The sequence below is a fragment of the Hemitrygon akajei genome, chromosome 7 (genome assembly GCF_048418815.1).
Source record: "Hemitrygon akajei chromosome 7, sHemAka1.3, whole genome shotgun sequence".
NCBI classification, from domain to species: Eukaryota; Metazoa; Chordata; class Chondrichthyes; order Myliobatiformes; family Dasyatidae; genus Hemitrygon; species Hemitrygon akajei.
Genome location: NC_133130.1, coordinates 19,130,849 through 19,150,424, shown reverse-complemented (window position 1 = coordinate 19,150,424; position 19,576 = coordinate 19,130,849). Strand labels below are relative to the sequence as shown.

Sequence of the window (19,576 nt, the reverse complement as noted above, 5' to 3'; positions counted from 1 at the left end):
AAATGGATTAGAGCCTTTGAAGAAGAAACGGTGGGACGATTATTGGCTATGGGAGATTTGAAGGCACTATTGATAAGGTTGATGGGAACCTCCAAATTTAACAAACTAATGGAAATGGCTGGCATAGTAAACTCGAACGACCCGAGAACTGATGGAGACGGGTTTGACAGAGTGAGGCAGAGGGTATGGCAGGCCCTCAGAAAGCTTTATCCACCCAAAGTGGACCCCAAAGCCTTAAAGGGGGATCCACTGGGAGACACTGAAAACCCAGCAGCCTACGTAGAAAACCAGTTGAAAAGGTGGAGACTGGAGACTGAGCAAGAGGTGGAAAATAGCTTATTTATCACCACACTGTTCCGACATAGCATTTTGGATGCAATGCCTCCGCAAGGAAAATCCAAACTGGAGGAAGTGGTTGGGCTGACGTCAATGACCCCACAAGAACTTAGAGACAACGTAGTCCATGCGGTTGAGAAATACCGGAAAGACAAATGAAGGTTGGCTGAGCAGCAGGAAGAGGTGCAAAGAAAGTTAATACAAATGCAGCTCAAAGAACTCAAAAAGAAGGAAAAAGAGAAAAGCAAAAAGATGCTGCCAGCAACCACCGGTCCGAGTACAGCCATCGAACTGGATGAAGCACCGCTATATGGAGGAACCGATCATACTGTAAGACAAGGGCCGGAAAACCCCATGCCAATAATCAACGTCTTTGGAGGAGCATTCCCACAAATGCCCTATCAGGAGCAGACTAAATTCAAACAGCCCAGACAGGACTGGAAGTCCCAAGGAGGGGGACAGAGGAGCTATGGGCAGAGGGGACCAGTGAGGAAACAGGGGGAAAGAGAGGTAGAGAGATTGTGCTGGGGATGTAATCAGCCAGGTCACATGAGAAGAGATTGTCCGTTTATACCATGACCTGTCACACACCAGCAGGAACCGATAAGAAGGGAACTAAAGTTTAGCCAAGGACCAGCCCCCACAGGCCCAAGCGGACCTGTGAACCCCTATGTGAGGTATTAGGGGTGCCCCGAGAACTCGAGTGGGAAGGGACATTACCCAATGATAACAAGGGAGGCAGACGAGGAACCCATTGTTCAGGTTATGTTAGAAGGGCAACTGACACCAATGATGATAGATACTGGAGCCACGTACACTTGTGTACAGCCACAGTATGCCCTTCACCTTCCCATGTCAGGAAAGTTTATTAAGGCGGTAGGGTTCTCGGGGAAAACACAGTTGACACAGTGCATGGCTCCAGTGCAGTTGAGAATGGGAAATAAAGGAATTGTTTTGTCAGTGCTGGTATTTAAAGGAACTCTGATTAATTTGTTAGGCAGAGATGCCTTATTTAAACTGGAATTAAAATTAGAATGCACCAGAAATGGGCTGAGTGTGGAAAGAGCAGGGGCTCAATTGATAGTACGGGAAGACAATAAGGCTAATGTCTTTTGGATAGGAGACATCGCAGATCAGATTCAGGAAACCTGGGAAAAATGGAAAAAGGGCGTGCAGGCTATATTACCCAGGGCTGTAATGCCCAAATCTGAGCTACATTGTACAGTGATTTTTGACGAGACTCAGAACAGGGAGTTAGAGGAGAGATGGCACCTGGAGGCATGTACCCAACAGCACCTGGAAGGGGAGACTGTGATAATTGGAAAGCAAGGGGCAGCTTTACAAGTTAAGTGGAACACCTTTTTAGAAAAATGGTACAGGATACCGGAGGCTGCGCCCCACGTAATGTTGTTGGTAAACAAGGGATATCAGTCTAAAGACTTAGGACCCTTAGTTAAGAGTGCTGAAACCGTAACAGTGTGGAGGAAAATCACGGCCAGAGGTGTGGATATCAGAAGACAACAATTGCATTAAAATAATGGTAAGTGTAGATATGGTAGGGACAGTGAGAGAGGTCGAAATAACTCCCCAACCACACATGCCATTGCTGGGAAAGGAAAGAGGCCAGCAGAAAGATAGAAGGTTAGATGAGTTGCCATCTATTCTGTGGTCACAGCATGACACGGACGTAGGGAAAATAAAAACAGCTAGTCCGGTGGAAATAAGGCTGAAAAGGGGAGCAATTCCACCCAGGAGACCACAATACCCTCTAAGACCAGAAGCAGAAGAGGGAATAGCATCGACAGTGCAGGGGTTGCTTCAAATAGGAGTGCTTAAAAGAACAAACAGTCCATGCAATACCCCGTTGCTGCTGGTCTTAAAAGCAGATAAATCTAAGTAGAGATTGGTGCATGATTTGCGAGCGGTAAATGATGTGGTAGAGGACTGGCCAGCGGTAGTCCCCAACCCACACATGTTTTTGACTAATGTTCCACCAGAAGCAAGTTACTTTTCAGTGATTGATTTGTGTTCGGCTTTCTTCAGCATTCCTCTGGCCGATCAGTGTCAGTATCTGTTTGCATTTACTTACAGAGGTGCTCAGTATACCTATACCAGAATGCCGCAAGGGTTTAAACATTCACCACGTTTTTAATCAGGTATTGAAGGCAGACCTAGAGGGCATACCATTGGAAAGTACATTGTTACAGTATGTGGATGACCTGTTGATTTGCTCCCACAGTGAGGAACAGTGTGAGCAGGACACTATAACTCTGTTAGAGAAGCTGGCGCACGGAGGACATAAAGTATCCAAAAAGAAACTGCAATTTTGCACGCAGCAAGTGGAATACTTAGGCAGGGTAATATCCAAGGGAGTGAAGGCGATAGCACCAGATCAGATTGAGGAAATAACTAAGGCCCCAAAACCCCAGACTGTAGGGCAGATTATGACGTTTTTGGGAATGGCAGGGTACAGCTCAGATTGGATAGGAGAATATGCTGAGATTGTGGCACCTTTGAGAAAGATAATGAAAGAAGCAGGACATACAAATTTGAAGAACGGCTTACAGTGGAATGAAGAGGCGGAGATAGCTTTCAATACTATTAAGCAGGAATTGCAGTCAGCACCAGCATTAGCTTTGCCTGACTATGAGAAGGTTTTTCATTTGTATGTATCCAACCGACAGGAGGGTTATGTCACAGCGGTTCTAACACAAGAGACAGGCACAGGAAAAGCAAAGCAGCCGATAGCATACTACAGTACGAGACTAGATGAGGTGGCTCAGGGGTACCCACCCTGTTATAAGGGATTGGCGGCGCTGTACTATGCATATGGAAAGGCATCATCTGTAACCCTGGGCTATCCTGTGACTCTGTACACACACCACAAAGTAGCAGAATTGCTGGAAAGAGGGAAATTTGTGCTGACGCCAGCCAGGATAGCAACGTATCAGATGCTATTGACATTTCCAGACATAACTATACAGAGATGCACTACCAGTAATATAGCTGATTTTGTCCCTTTGGGCTATGAAGGAGAACCCCATGATTGTGTAGGGAAGATGATGGCATTTGCCAAATTGAGAGCAGATTTATGGTCAGAACCACTAGAGGATGCAGATAAAAAGGTTCTGTTCGTAGATGGCTCTTGTTATAGGGATTATGATGGAAATCATGCAGGGTTCTCAGTAGTACAGCAGGATCAGTCGAGCTATAAGATTATTAGGATGGAGCCATGTCCCCAACCGTGTTCCGCCCAACTAGCGGAAATCAAAGCCCTAACAGCTGCGTGTGAAATGATGGAAGGGGAGAAAGTAGACATCTATACTGATTCGGCATATGCTCATGGAGTATGCCATTTGTTCGGGGCAGTGTGGAAACAGAGAGGTTTTAAAAAAAGCAGTGGAGATCCCATACAACATTGTCAGCAAATTCTAGACTTAATAAAAGCCATAATGAAACCTAAAGCATTGGCTATAGTAAAATGCCAGGCACATAAAAAGGGAAATGATGTAATAACAAAGGGAAATCAAGCTGCGGACGAGGCAGCCAGAAAAGCGTCTGGGTGTATATCAGCTGTCATTGCCCCCCAGGTAAGCCTAACTCCAGAACCTGAGGTAGAGGACCTAATTGAAATACAAGGTAAGGCAACTTTGGCAGAACAGACAATGTGGAGACGAAGGGGGGCCAAGCAGAACCCGGAAGGCTTGTGGAGCATGGAAGACGGTTTGTTGGTAGCGCCCACCCCTCTACTGACGATTCAGATTTCAGAAGCACATGGGATTGACCATTGTGCAAGGGGGGAAGTGATAAAGAAAATAAAGAAGGATGGTTTTTGGTCACCTTATTTACAGGCTTCAGTGGACTTTGTCTTGTCACAGTGCGAGGTATGCGCACAGAATGCAGGGTTCGGACATCAGTTATTTGACTGGTTAGAAAGTAGACTCGGAGGATGGGGAGCATGGCTGACTAAGATGGCAATAACTGTCAGTATTGTATTGTTGAGCTGTGCGCTTGTGCTGTGCTGTTTGTAGTGCGTGCTGCAACCAAACAATTTCCGATGCTCGTGGCAATTACTGAAGCAAGCTTGGTGGAGAAAGAAACACCGAAAATGTATCGTTACAGCCTACAACACCTGCAGGATGAACAAAAGCAAAACAACAGTGTGGGAGTAGATTGTAAGGGCTTCTGAGTTTTTTTTCCTGTCTCAGGTACAAAGGGACAGGTTTTTGGCTCAGTGGCCCAGGGTAACAGGGAGAGAATACTTTGAGGTCTTGGCGCAGAAAATTATAGTTTAACCCGAGATTTGGGAATAAGTGCTTGAGCTTATTGGGGCTTTTGTGCGCGGACTCTTAGTCTTCTTTCTCTGTGTGAGACCCTATGGGTCTCAAAGGGGGGATATATTGGAGTATAAAAGTTGCACTGTTTGCTGTGTAACCAAAACTACGTAGTCAGCTTTGAGCTTGCTATTTGCTATGCATGTATCCAATTTAGTAGGAGAATGAAATCTTAAGAATGTAGAAGATAATGGTGTGTTAATGAGAGGTAGTTAAGAGATGTAGATTAGAACATGATTAAGTCAATGGGTAGAAACAATAGTGACTGATGTACTTGTGATATGCAACTGTAGACCGATTGGATAAGCTAATGCAACTAAACCAGGAAATTGCTATAAAAAATCCTATGTACAAGGATCGGTGGGCAATTAGCGACTAGCTCAATGACTGTCTCAGCTTTGATTTGCAAATTAAAGTTTAATACTTCTTGAAGAATCTTCTGCATCTCCTGGTCGTTTGTGGGGCACGAGAAACCACGACATTGTGTGAGTTTGTGAAGGTGCCTCCATGTCCTGATGGTCAACGCGTGCCTAAAAGGCATTGAGCTCCTCTGGGAGAGAAAGCTTGTTGTCACTGATGTCGCTTGATTTCACTTTGGAGGAGATGTAGACATTCAAGCCCTGACACAGCTGCAGGTGTAGTCCAGAATTTCCAATCCATATCTGAGATAATTTTCCAGACATCATAGACCATAAGTGTAATGCCCTGGTTAAGATTCTACTGCTAATGCCATGGGCTATTTAGTAGCTCTCTGTAAAAGCAGCGTGTCTTGCTGGTAGCATGTTCTGGTTTTGGCTGAAGATAAGGGCTATGATGTTCAACTTAGGAATGTTGTGTCAGCCAATTGGGCAAATGTTCTAAAGGGAGCTAGGTGAAGAGGGACTTGTGACAGACCCTGGTGGGGTTCGTGTTCTTTTGGGGGGGAGATGTGGAGAAGACAAGATTTGGAGAGACTGCCATAGGATTCAATTTGACAGGAAGATGCGATTGCAAGGAATGCTTTGTGAGATGAAGGAGTCCAAGATGGGAAGTTCTACCAGTGATTGGTAATAACAATTCAGCACCGTGAGTAATATCCAGCTTTTGGAAGATACAAGTTCCAATGAAATGTGCACATTTAGATTGGATTAACTGTAGTAGAACTGTAAATTTTATTTATTTTTTCTTTTCTTCCTCTTAATAACTGCTGAAATTAGTAAATATACTTTTGGTATAATTTCAAGGGGGTGTATGATCTGTTATTTCTTGCCAACCAATAATTGTGTATGAACCGTATTTACACAGTATTCACTCAAATCGAAGTTCCGTTGATCAGAACAGCCCAACTTTTCTGTTTGGTTGAACCCCAGATCATACTAACTCTAGATGTATGTTGAGTATGAACTTTGACTTTGCTGAGTCACAAAGCTGTTAGCAGAGCTAGCTAATGAGCAAGTTTGTATACGAGCCCAGTGAGGGGGTTACCTAAGACAATAGAGGCAGAATTAAACTATTCGACCCATTTAGTCTGCTCTGCCATTCTACCATGACTGATTTATTATCTTTCCCAACCCCATTCTCCCATAACCTTTGATACCCTTACTATAGACTCTATCAACCTTCACTTTAAATATACTCAATGACTTGGCCTACACAGCTGTCTATGGCGGTGAATTCCTCATATTCACCACCAACAGGCTGAACAAATTCTTCCTTACCTCTGTTCTAAAGGGACTTCTGTGTATTCTGAGTCTTGTTTTCTCTGGTCCTAGACACCACACTTTTGGAAACATCCTCTATACATTAGCTCTATCTAAGGCTTTCAATATTCAATAGCTTTCAATGAGATCCCCCCTCATTTTTCTGAATTCCAGTAAGTACAGACCCAGAGACAGCAAATGCTTCGCGTACTTTAACCTTTTCATTCCTGGGATCACTCTCATGACCATCTCTGGACCCTCTTCAATTCCTCTCCACCTAGGTTTTTTCTTGCATAAAGGGCCCAAAACTCTTCACAACACTCTAAGTGTAATTTGACCAATGCCTTATAAAGCCTCAGCAATGCATCTTCACGTTTGTATTCTAGTTCTTTTGAAATAAATGTTGATAACAGAATCAGGTTTAATATCACAGGCATGTCATGAAATTTGTTGTTTTGCAGCTGCAGTACATAATAAAAAAACTAAATTACAATAAGAAATATATATCAAGATGATACTGGCATGCATTGACAACTCTCTGTGGGCTTAGAAAACTGTATCAGTTTTCCTCTTAAATATACTCCTTTTGAATTACTTTCATTGCAATCAGCAGCAGGTAAATTTCCTCTTAATAACAGACTATGAAATTACATCAATGATCTTCAGATCTCACAATCGATGTTTAAATGCGGGGCAGTTATGCACTGTACCTTTAAGGATCAAGGTCACTGCCGAAAACGCTGTAGGAGAAGAAGAATTCAAACCAGGCTGAAGCACAGAGAGATGAAGCCCCCTCTACCCAGCATCTTGTTGGTAAATGTGCAGTTGCTGGAAAATAAGATTGATGACCTCAGTGCAAGGCTGATGAATCAACAGCGGATGGGGCAGATCTCAATTGTTTGTTGCACCAAGACACCGAGTTGGTTGAAGCAGACACAATAAAAGCATTTAAATGATTTTGGAAAAGTACATAGGAAAGATTTGGGATATGGGTCAAGTGCAGGCAATGGGAAATGGGACTAGGTTAGATGGGAGTTTTGGCTTGCATGGAGGAGATGGGCCAAAGGGCCCATTTCTGTTCTATATTACTCAACAACTCTGTCTCTTGTTACCAAGCCATGTTTTGGGTTCTGTGGCTATAACATTTTGGATCAATCGTCTATGTGGGTCATACTGAATTCCATTTGAACCACATCACCCACACTGCCCTTATCAATCTATTTGGTAATCTCTTCAAATAATCAATTCAGTTAGTCAGATGGGTCTCCTACTAACCTCTCTGTACTGACCATCACTGATCCATCCCTCCCATTCCAAGTACAAATTATGCATGTCAGCGTATCTTTCTAGCAATTTCCCCACAATAATTTGAAAAATGCTGGCTTATTTTCTTTTGAACTTATAGTCCTTTAACATCTTTGGACTATTTTTACTGTGCCCATAGTCTGTTTTTTTATTAATTATGCTATTGTTTGCACTGTTGTAACTATATGTTGTAAGTATGTGGTTTTGTGCAGGTCTTGTAGCTTTAGTTTTTGGCCTTGTTTGTCTGGTGGATTTGGAGCTCCTTTCCGGGGAACGCGCTAAGACGGTAGCGCGATATTAATACGCAGCAGCCTCTCTGGACTCTGGATTGGGGATTGCCATACGTTATGTGGATTTTCTAGTGTAGTCTGTTTTGTCATGTGCTTTTGTGATATTATTCTGGAGGAACGTTGTCTCATTTTTTAACTGCATTGCATTTGTGGTTTCTAAATGACAATAAACTGAATCTGAATCTGAATCTTATAATTCCCTGTCTTATCCCTGTTATGGTTCTGGAATGAACATCCCACAAATGCTGTCCTCCAGTCAGCTGACACCTTACCTGTGACCAATGAAGGTTTGAATATCGCTGCCAGGGCCTTAACACTCTCCACTGTTGTCTCTCACAGCAGTGTAGGATCTGATATCTTCAGGCCTTGGGGATTTATTCACCTTTGTCCCTGCTAAGATGTACAATAACCCTTCCTTTTGTAACCTTAATGCACTCTAGAATCTCATTGTCCCAGCTGAAATCTGCACCCACAATGTCTTTCTCCCCACTGAAAGCAGATGAGAACTATTCATTTCAGGCCTTGCCCACACACTCTGGCACCACACACACAGCTTGTCACTTTGATTCCTAACACTCCCCACTCATCCTTGGTTACCCTCTTGTTCTTAAAGTACTTAAAACACCATTTATTAATATACTGATAAAAAATTCTTGAAGTTTTCATGAACCTTAGCTGTCAGTTTTATTTTGTGACTCCACTTTGTCACCAACACTGAGATTCATTTTCTTGCTGGCATACTCAATAAATCCACGATCGAATAATAACCAAAATAGAATCAATGAAAGACCACACAAACTTGGTCATTCAACCAGTGGGCAAAAGGCAGCAAACTGAAAATGCTAAAATAAAATAATGATAATAATAATAATAATAATAATAATAATAATAATAATAATAATAATAATAATAATAATAATAATAATAATAATAATAATAATAATAATAATAATAAATAACCTGCTTATCTACTGCCCATTGTTGTTTAGGGCAGCAATGCAGGTCCCCCAACCCTAGTTGTGTTCAGGACTTCTTCATCATGTCAGTAAGATCGGTTTTCACTCTTGTCAGTCATGCAAGTGGAAACTCAGGGACATTGTCACACTCAGATGTGGGAGGATACTTCATTGTTGTTTCTGTAACAGTTTTGTTTTACCAGTCAAGGTCACTAGCCCTGAGCTGAAGCCCTAAACCTGGAGGACTCTTTGTCTAGCCTTTACTCTTTGAACTGTTCAGCATGTCTAACCCTACCAAGAGCCACAACATAAAGCCTTGACTCCAGCTAACATATCATTAAGGCACGCCAACCTCCAAACCCTATGACAAGATTGTGGTCCATTTGGAGGAATAATAGGTAAATAAGGACTTGAGATGAAGAGTCCTTGAATAATAGGTAAATAAGGACTTGAGATGAAGAGTCCTTGAAAGTGATTCCATAGGTTCTGGGAACAGTTCAGTGATGGGGCAAGTGAAGTTATTCCCTCTGGTTCAAGAGTAATAATTGTTCCAGAACCTGGTGGTGTGAGTCCTGACGCTCCTTTACCTTCTTCCTGATGGCAGCAGCAAGAAAAGAGCATGTCCTATTTGGTAGGGATCCCCGATGATGGATGCTGCTTTCCTGCGACAACGGTCTGTGTGGATGTGCTCCGTGGTGGGGGAGAGCTTTACCCGTGTATCCACTACTTTTTGTAGGACCTTCTATTCAAGGGTGTACCAAGCTTAATGTAACATTGGAGCCTAGAACATAGCATCACAGAGAGACAGGATGTTGAAGTGAGAATTGACACATTATATTGCAGTCATTGGTGAAGCCATACTTGGAGGACCGTGTACAAAACTTGGTCACCCTGTTACTAGGCGAGAGGGCTTCAGCTCTAGGGAGTGGTTGGATAGGCAAGCTCATCATTCCCTGCAGTGTAGGAGAATGAAGGGTGACATGATAGCCATGTTTAAAATGATGAAGGATGTAGATAAAATGGATGGTAACACCCCAGGGTGGGAAAGATCAAAATTAGAGACATGGATTTAGGGAGAGTGCGGAGCAATGTAAACAGGGAATTGTGAGCCTACATTTTCATGCAGAAGCTGGTGACTATATGGGATACCACCCTCTGTCGCCTTCCAGGAAGCTGATAGTGTAACCATTGATGTAGGCTCACAGGCTTGCCCCGTGTCTTGCCTTTGCCTATACAAAGGTTTAGCATTGACCATCCTCTGGTGCTCCAGTACCTCACCCATGGCTGAAGGAAATCCAGACTGCTCTGCCAGTGCCCCTTCGATTATTTCCCACTTTCTCACAACATCCTAGGTTACAACTGATCAGTTCCTGGGGTTTATCCACCTTAACGTTCTCTCCTCCGAAAGGCCATGTCTCTGTCAATACAACAACCCCACACACTCTCCTGCTGATCAACTCTCTGAGGTCAGCTCCTCGCCAATGCAACAAAATAGATTTAGTTTCCCCTTCCAACCCTCCCATGTCAGACCCTGTCCGCTCTGCCCTCTGCACTGACCTTGGTTTCTGTGACGTGTTCCTTGACACCCCATTGCACAGCTCTCAGTTTCATGCTATTTCCCCTTGTTCTGGACTCTACCACCAGGGGGAGCAGATCTTTGCTCTTATCTGATATCTCCATGAATTGCAGTCCAGTATCAGGGCTGTACAGATGTCTGTCCTTGTAGTGCTGGGGTTGTACCGGAGTTTAATAATGGACTAGAATGCTCGACTGTGAGGTCACAAGTCTGTTTGCTCATTGGGCTGTGTGGAGAGTTTTATCAGTCTGTGTCCTCGATGGGGAAGGACTCCGTAAAGTTCCTTCACCGTGTTGTTCACCGCTGAGTTTCTGTACGGGGGAGAGATGAGTCAACATGGTGCCCCAGGAGTGGCTGGAAATGTATAGACTGCAAAGGAACTTTGGTAAAGGAATGAAAGTCAACAACCGGATGTTTATTGTTAATAATTTTTATTTTATTGTAAATAAGTCTTTAATCCACGCCTAAAGTTGAGAGTCAATGAATGGTTTATTGTAAACATCTTTAATTTGAATAGGAACAGAGAGCTAAAGCATAATTTATTGTAAATAACTTAATTTATTGTGTAAGGATTCAGATTTAACGAATTTTTTTTCTATGTAAATAACTTTATTTTGAAATATTCCTGAATAAAGTATTTTTGGAAAAAAAAGTTTCTGTATGGGGTAGGGGAGAAGAGGTGGTTTATGTGGCTCTGTCCTGAAGATGCAGGGCTGCGGTCTGTAAACTCTGTGTTGTTGATAAGAAAGGGTTAAGGTTAGACTGTGCTAAGATCTAAGCTTACAAAACATATGCTGACACATTGCTAAATAAGGATATAAGATTCTTGCAAAACTGTATAGGTACAATCTGTACCTTGTGGTAATCATGAAGAACTAAAAAGGAGTCATTAAGCTAGGAGCTGAGAGCGGAGGTGGATGAAACAGATGGAGATAAGCTGTACTCTTGTGGCTAACTCCAAGGCCGATAAGTGTTTGAGAACTTGGCAGACATGGCTCTGCGGATGGCTAACTCCAAGGACAGAGGATATGAGAAAATGTGTATGTGACCCCCGAAATGTACAAGCCTGTGGGGAGGGGGAGAGTGGAGCTGACTATGAATAATTGTAGGAATGATACAGCAACTGAGGGACACGTGATAACCTACTTGAAATTGTATAAAAGGAAATGAAATGTAATGCTCTGGGCTCAATACTGCTGGAGCAGTTTTGGGTCCGACTCTGCAGACTCGTGAAAAATAAAGCTTTGCCGCTTTGCAGTTTGCTGAGACTCAGAGTGTAGGATTATTTCTGACAGCTGGGGGCTCGTCCGGGATCCCCACTCCGGTCGTGGAGGGCGAGAGGAAGGACATCGGAGAAGGTGCACCCTGCCGAGTTCGGCAGTCCCTGATTCCTTGCTCGTCGTCTGAAACGGCTTGAGCGAGTGAGATCCGGACAGCGCAAGGCGGCAAAGCAGGGAGGAAAGGAGACGGTTCTACGGCACACCGGGTAAGTGAGACTAGCTAACTGAGATCTAGGTGGGTGTGACCGGGTAAACTAGGTGTGACGACACCTAGAGTAAAAAGAACCGGGCCGGGAAGGGAATAATGGGAGGGGGAAGCTCAAAGGAAGAGGAGCCGGAGAGTTCGGGTTTGTTCCCGAAGGTACCTCCTGATAGCCCCCTCGGTAGAATGTTTGCAGGATGGGGATATGGACGAACAAAGGGAAAGCAGAAAAAGAGAATGGTAGAATATTGCAAATTATGGTCCAAACAGCCAATAAAAGGGTCCTCGGTATGGTGGCCACCATTTGGGTCAGATGAGGATTGGGTTAGACAGGCCTTAAACATATATGTAAACTCTAAACCAAATGTGAGAGAGGAAGAAAATGAGTATGCCTCTTGCTGGGTTCCCGGACCAGGAGACTCCGCAAGAAGTTTTAAACTAGAAACTAAAACTAAGGAGGAAGAGCCTCCTTGGGACGTGTTGAATCATCTACCTCCCCCTTATGTTCCCCGGCCCCAGCAGCCCGAACAAGCTGCTAGTGCTCCGCATCCGGATGATCCGCAACGGCAGGCGGAAGAGGAGAGAGAGAAAGGAGAAGGGGAATGCCGGGGAACCTAAGTTTCCCCTGTTAAACCCGAACTGGGATAAGCAGACCGGAGAAGGTCAAGGAAACATGAGAGACATGAGGGAATTCCTGATAAAGGGAATAAGACAAGCGGTCCCCAAGGGTCATAACTTCACTAAGGCGTTCGGAAGCCACCAGAACCCCGATGAGACCCCAACTGACTTCCTGGATAGAATTCGGAAAAATATGCAACAATATGCGGGGGTAGACCCGGAGACAGAGGTGGGACAACAGCTAATTAGGGTAGAATTTGTATCGAAAGCCTGGCCAGACATTCGGAAGAAACTAGAGAAGATAGAGGACTGGAATTCAAAACCCTTGAGTGAATTACTGCGAGAAGCGCAGAAGGTGTTTGTAAGAAGAGACGAGGAGAAACAGAAAAAGACCGCTAGGATAATGGTTCAGACAGTACAGCAAGTAACTACAGAAAACAGGGAAAAGAGGGGAACGTGGTCAGACCGAGGCAATGGCCAAGAACCAGGAAGGAAAACGCGAAGGACTCTAAGATGCTTCCACTGTAACGAGGAAGGACATTTTAAACGGGAATGTCCTAAGTATCGGCGAGAGGTCAGGTCATATGCCATGATGGAGGACGAAGACTAGGGGGGTCGGGGGTTCCTACCCTTGGGGAGAAGAAACTATCGACAGGAACCCCTGGTAAATCTGAAATTAGGTCCCCAAGGGTCAGATACAACCTTTATGGTAGATTCGGGTGCTGAAAGATCCAGTGTAATCCAGATACCTCCCGGCGCCCGAACAGGAACAAGAGTAATGAAGGTATCCGGTATCGGAGGAAAAACGATACAAGTGCCCATTGTGGACAATGTGGAAGTCGGATATGAAGATAGGGCAACAAGGCAAGACCTTCTCCTGCTGCCCTCGGCAGGATTCAACCTATTAGGAAGGGACCTGCAAGTGCAACTGGGCATTGGAACAGTGCCGAACAATGGAGAAATAATAGTAAAATTATTCGCATTAAAAGAAGAGGACGACCAGAAAATAGAGCCCGAGGTGTGGTATAGAGAGGGAAATAGGGGAGGATTGAACATCAGCCCTCTACAGATCACCTTGCTACCGGACGGTCGCCCAGTAAGGAGGAAGCAGTATCCCATTGCGATGGAAGGAAGAAAAGGGCTGCAGCCGGTAATTGAAGGGCTGATCGCAGATGGACTGCTGGAAGAATGTATGTCGCCATATAATACCCCCATCCTCCCGGTGCGAAAGCCGGACGGGACTTATCGGATGGTACAAGACCTGCGGGGTCTAAATGCAGTAGTCCAGACCCGATACCCGGTAGTACCCAACCCGTACACCCTGATGAGTAAAATCTCCCCTGACCATGAATGGTTCAGTGTAATAGATCTAAAAGATGCTTTCTGGAGTTGCCCGCTAGAAGAAAGCAGTCGGGACATGTTTGCGTTTGAATGGGAAAATCCTACAACAGGGCGGAAAAGACAACTCAGATGGACGGTCCTGCCGCAAGGATTCACTGAGTCACCTAACCTATTCGGGCAGGTCTTGGAGCAAGTACTAGCGGAATTCCAATGTGCTCCAGAGAACCAACTGCTACAGTATGTGGATGATTTATTACTATCCGGGCCAACACAGAAAGGGGTGCAGGAAGATACCATCAGATTACTGAACTTCCTAGGGAAAAAGGGGCTACGGGTCTCCAAGAAAAAGTTACAATTCGTGGAAAAGGAAGTAAGGTATCTGGGACACCGGGTCAGTAAGGGACAGCGAAGCATTACCCCAGAAAGGATAGCTGGAATAACAGGGATGTCGCTACCTCGTACCAAGAAGGAGATACGACAGTTCCTGGGGTTAGTGGGGTATTGTCGAATCTGGATTGAGAATTATACTCCCCTGGTGAGATTTCTGTATGATAAACTCGGGCAAGATGAGCAAACAGTAAAATGGACAAAGGAAGAGGAGCAAAAATTCAACTATATCAAGGGGCAATTGATCCGTGCTCCGGTGTTAGTCTTGCCAGCCCTGGAAAAACCATTCCAGCTGTACGTCAACAATGCCGAAGGAATGGCCCAAGGGGTACTCACCCAACTAAGAGGAGGAAAGCGGCAACCCGTGGCTTTCCTGTCAAAAATGTTAGACCCGGTATCGCGTGGATGGCCCACCTGTATCCAAGCAGTGGCAGCGACAGCGGTATTGGTAGAGGAAGCCCGGAAACTAACCTTTGGAGGGAAGATCACAGTGCATTCTCCCCACTCGGTCAGCACCCTACTAGCCCAGAAGGCACATCGGTGGCTCACTGACTCCCGCATTCTAAAGTACGAAACTATACTGATGACCGGAGAAGAGCTAAACTTCGCAAAGGATTCCAGTTGCAACCCAGCCCAGTTCCTCTATGGAGGACTAGAAGAAAAGGAGTCAGAACACGACTGTATTGAATTGTTGGACTTGCAAACAAAGAGCCGGGAGGACTTACAGGAAGTTCCCCTGGGAGAAGGACAGGAATTGTATATAGATGGATCCTCACGATGTATTGATGGAGTACGGCACAGCGGATATGCCATCATTGACGGAGAGACTGAAAGAATAGTGGAGTCCGGGAGATTACCGGGAAACTGGTCGGCCCAGTCATGCGAATTATACGCACTCCAGAGGGCTCTGAGGATATTGGAGAAGAGGATCGGAACAATATACACTGACTCTAAGTACGCCTATGGGATAGTACATACCTTTGGGAAGATATGGAAAGAAAGAGGACTGATAACGGCCAGAGGAAAGGGACTGGCACACGAGCAAATGATAAGTATGACATTGGAAGCCCTGGCCCTACCAAATGAGATTGCGGTAGTACATGTACCCGGACACCAAAAAGGATCAACACCTGAAGCAGTAGGGAACCGTCTAGCCGATGGGGAGGCCAAACGAGCAGCCGTTGAAGACCCGATCCAACTCCTGACCTTGATACCAGTGAGGGAAGGACTTACTAAACAACCTATGTTTACCCAAATAGAGATTGATAGCATGAACCAACTAGGAGCCCGAAAAGACACTGATGGTAAATGGACGGTCCCGGATGGGAGACAGGTACTAAATAAGGAAGTAACCCGCAACATCCTCCAACAGTTGCACCATCAAACCCACTGGGGAGTACAGGCCATGTGCGACACAATTCTGAGGGACTATGTATGCAAAGGAATATACACACTGGCCCAGCAAGAGATAACTGGATGTCCGACGTGCCAGCGGATAAACAAGAAAGTGATGCGATCCACTCCAAGAGGTGGCCAGCCACTGGCCATGAGACCGTTCCATAGAGTCCAGATCGACTTTACCGAACTACCCTCAGTGCAGAGATGGAAGTACCTGTTAGTAATAGTGGATCATTTTACCCACTGGGTGGAAGCATACCCGACCACAAAGGCCGATGCGCCTACAGTAGCCCGAATACTACTAGAAAACATAATCCCCAGATATGGGATCATGGGGTCCATAGACTCGGACAGAGGGACACACTTTGCCTCCAAGACGCACCAGTTGATTTGTGATGCATTGAGTATCCAATGGAAATACCATACCCCGTGGCATCCCCAGAGTTCGGGACGGGTGGAAAGGATGAATAGTACCTTAAAGGCGCAATTGACCAAATTAATGCTAGAAACCAAGTTACCCTGGACTAAGTGTCTCCCCATCGCCCTGTTAAGAATCCGAACAGCACCCAGGAAGGATATAGGAATCTCCCCCTATGAAATGCTGTTTGGACTCCCGTATTGGAATAAGGTAGAAGGGTACCCCACGCTACAAGGGGGTGATATTTTTATAAGGAACTATTTACTGGCACTATCTCGTTCCTTTGCAGAACTGCGGAAGAAGGGTCTCTTGGCCCAGACTCCGCCGCTCGACTTTGCTTTACATCAGATCGTGCCTGGAGATTGGGTTCTGGTACGGACCTGGAAGCCGGAGAAGTTACAACCACAGTGGGAAGGCCCTTTCCAGGTCCTGTTAACCACCGAGGCGGCCGTACGAACAAAAGAGAAAGGGTGGACCCACGCATCCAGAATAAAGGGACCAGTTAAGCCTGAGGGACACACGGAGTGGACCTGTGTTCCCAGTGAAGAACCGTTGGTGGTGAAACTGAAAAGGCAACAAAAATGAACTCAATGTGGACTGTTACATTATTGACTGTAATATATTTAATTCTGTATGTGGGAAAAATAGAAGGGAAATGTGACAAGTGTAGGAACCGAGTTTTGGAGAAAGGAAAAGAACGACCCGGGGCCCTTGTGTCACATTCACATGTAAATGACCAATGTTATGGAAAAGAAAAAGAGGAATGTGAAGAGGGAGGAATAAAATATACCCTGAGAAAGAACAGGGGATATCCCGGTGGATCAGTGAGAGAAGAAAAAGGAGAAGGGAGAAGTTGGAGTGTACGAGAAAGTACATGCCCTGAGACAGAATGGATATGTGAAAGGAAAGAAAAAGGAAGGGCAGAGTTTGGTGGAGTCAGAGAAGAATGGGGAACCTATGGAAAAACAAGACCGGAAATGAAGGAAAACCTGTTTATAGACTTAGCAACTCGAATAGCTACAAGTTTAAATGTAAGTGACTGTTGGGTTTGTGGGGGACCCCACATGAGCGAGCAATGGCCATGGATAGGTGAGAGTTTGAGTGTGTGGGAGCTATTGGCTCATGATTGGGATAAGAAAAGGACTGGGAGGACGCAAGAATGGAAGTTAACAAACTATCCGGAAGGACAAGTATGTGTAGAAAGAAAAGGGAAGGTGAAAGTAGGAGAAAGCCCATGTCAGAGTATAAAGTTGGCTAAAACAAAAAATAATGCCACTTGGTGGCCCGAGGAGCCGACTTGGTACATAACTAAAGGGGCAAAGGACAATTGTACGGCTATGGGAAACAATTCGGGAATCTGGAATTGCAGTGGGCATAACCCGTACGAAGGAATTCCCAGTGTTTGGAAAGCCTGGCGGAAAGCAAGGAAAGGAGGATTTGTCCCAGAAGGTCTGTTCTGGATTTGTGGGAATCAGGCATACACCAAATTGCCGAAAGGATGGGGAGGAGTTTGTTTCTTAGGCCTTATAAGGCCAGAGTTCTTCCTCCTACCCCAGGATGAAGATAGGGAATTGGGAATCAAGTTATTTGACTCACTGAGAAGGGAGAAGCGGGAGATAAAGGTGGGAGAATGGGGCGACGAGTGGCCTCCAGCACGCATCATTGAATATTACGGACCAGCAACTTGGGCCCAGGATGGGTCATGGGGTTACCGAACCCCGGTATATATGTTAAATCGAATAATACGCCTACAAGCTGTAGTAGAGGTGATCACCAACCAAACCGCATTGGCTCTGGAATTGCTGGCTGAGCAGCAAAGCCAGATGAGAACAGCCATATACCAAAATCGATTAGCATTGGATTACCTATTGGCCTCCGAGGGAGGGGTCTGTGGAAAGTTCAATCTGACAAACTGTTGCCTAAAGATAAATGATAATGGAAAGGCAGTGTTGAAAATATCCGACAAAATTCGGAAGTTGGCCCATGTGCCAGTACAAACTTGGAGATCCTTAGGGAACCTGAGTTGGCTGGATAGTCTGCTGGGAGGAAGCTGGTGGCGAATAGCCCTGTTAATATTTGGCGGAATACTCATAATGATAATCATATTACCATGCTTAATACCCTGCTTGAGAGCATTAATAACGCGAGTAGTAGTACAGGTAATGCAGCCAGGGAACCCAGCTGACCCGGCTAAAATGCTGTTGCAACGAGGCAGAGAACTGGAAGAGTGGAATCCCTGGACAAATCCTTAGCACACTCTAAAAAGAAAAAGGGTGGAATTGTAAGAAGAGAAAGGGTTAAGGTTAGACTGTGCTAAGATCTAAGCTTACAAAACATATGCTGACACATTGCTAAATAAGGATATAAGATTCTTGCAAAACTGTATAGGTACAATCTGTACCTTGTGGTAATCATGAAGAACTAAAAAGGAGTCATTAAGCTAGGAGCTGAGAGCGGAGGTGGATGAAACAGATGGAGATAAGCTGTACTCTTGTGGCTAACTCCAAGGCCGATAAGTGTTTGAGAACTTGGCAGACATGGCTCTGCGGATGGCTAACTCCAAGGACAGAGGATATGAGAAAATGTGTATGTGACCCCCGAAATGTACAAGCCTGTGGGGAGGGGGAGAGTGGAGCTGACTATGAATAATTGTAGGAATGATACAGCAACTGAGGGACACGTGATAACCTACTTGAAATTGTATAAAAGGAAATGAAATGTAATGCTCTGGGCTCAATACTGCTGGAGCAGTTTTGGGTCCGACTCTGCAGACTCGTGAAAAATAAAGCTTTGCCGCTTTGCAGTTTGCTGAGACTCAGAGTGTAGGATTATTTCTGACAGTAAACATCTTTAATTTGAATAGGAACAGAGAGCCAAAGCATAATTTATTGTAAATAACTTAATTTATTGTGTAAGGATTCAGATTTAACGAATTTTTTTTCTATGTAAATAACTTTATTTTGAAATATTCCTGAATAAAGTATTTTTGGAAAAAAAAGTTTCTGTATGGGGTAGGGGAGAAGAGGTGGTTTATGTGGCTCTGTCCTGAAGATGCAGGGCTGCGGTCTGTAAACTCTGTGTTGTTGAACTACTGGCTGATGTATCCTCAGACTGCAGAATTCTGACTGTGTGGGGAATTGTAACTCATGCAGTGCTTGGATTATAGCCCTCTATTCCTGTACACTCCATTGCTGGTGTTGTCCCGCAAAGCTCTCTGTTGTAAAGACTGGTGACCTCACAGAACAGTCTCTGAGTCCTCACTGCGCATGCTCCATGTTGTGCAGACCCTCACAGCGCAATGCTCAGTGCTGTCAAGACCCGTGGCCTCGCAGTACAATGCTGTGTTTTTAAAGGTTAATGCCTTCATATAACCACGGGAACACAGGAGCAGGAGTAGGTCATCAGACCCAGCCCACAATTCCATATCATGGTTGATCTGCCCCTAGTCTCCACTCC

The 19,576-nt window shown here is 44.9% G+C and overlaps 1 protein-coding gene across 1 annotated transcript; it reads left to right on the top strand.

Moving 5' to 3' along the window:
- Positions 1-11,235: 11,235 nt before the first annotated feature.
- Positions 11,236-18,927, top strand: LOC140730261 (endogenous retrovirus group 3 member 1 Env polyprotein-like). The gene is made up of 2 exons (XM_073050447.1): positions 11,236-11,962; positions 16,410-18,927. Exon 2 carries the CDS (start codon positions 16,702-16,704, stop codon positions 18,370-18,372), a length of 1,671 nt encoding a protein of 556 aa, XP_072906548.1. The 5' UTR covers positions 11,236-11,962; positions 16,410-16,701; the 3' UTR covers positions 18,373-18,927.
- Positions 18,928-19,576: the final 649 nt, after the last annotated feature.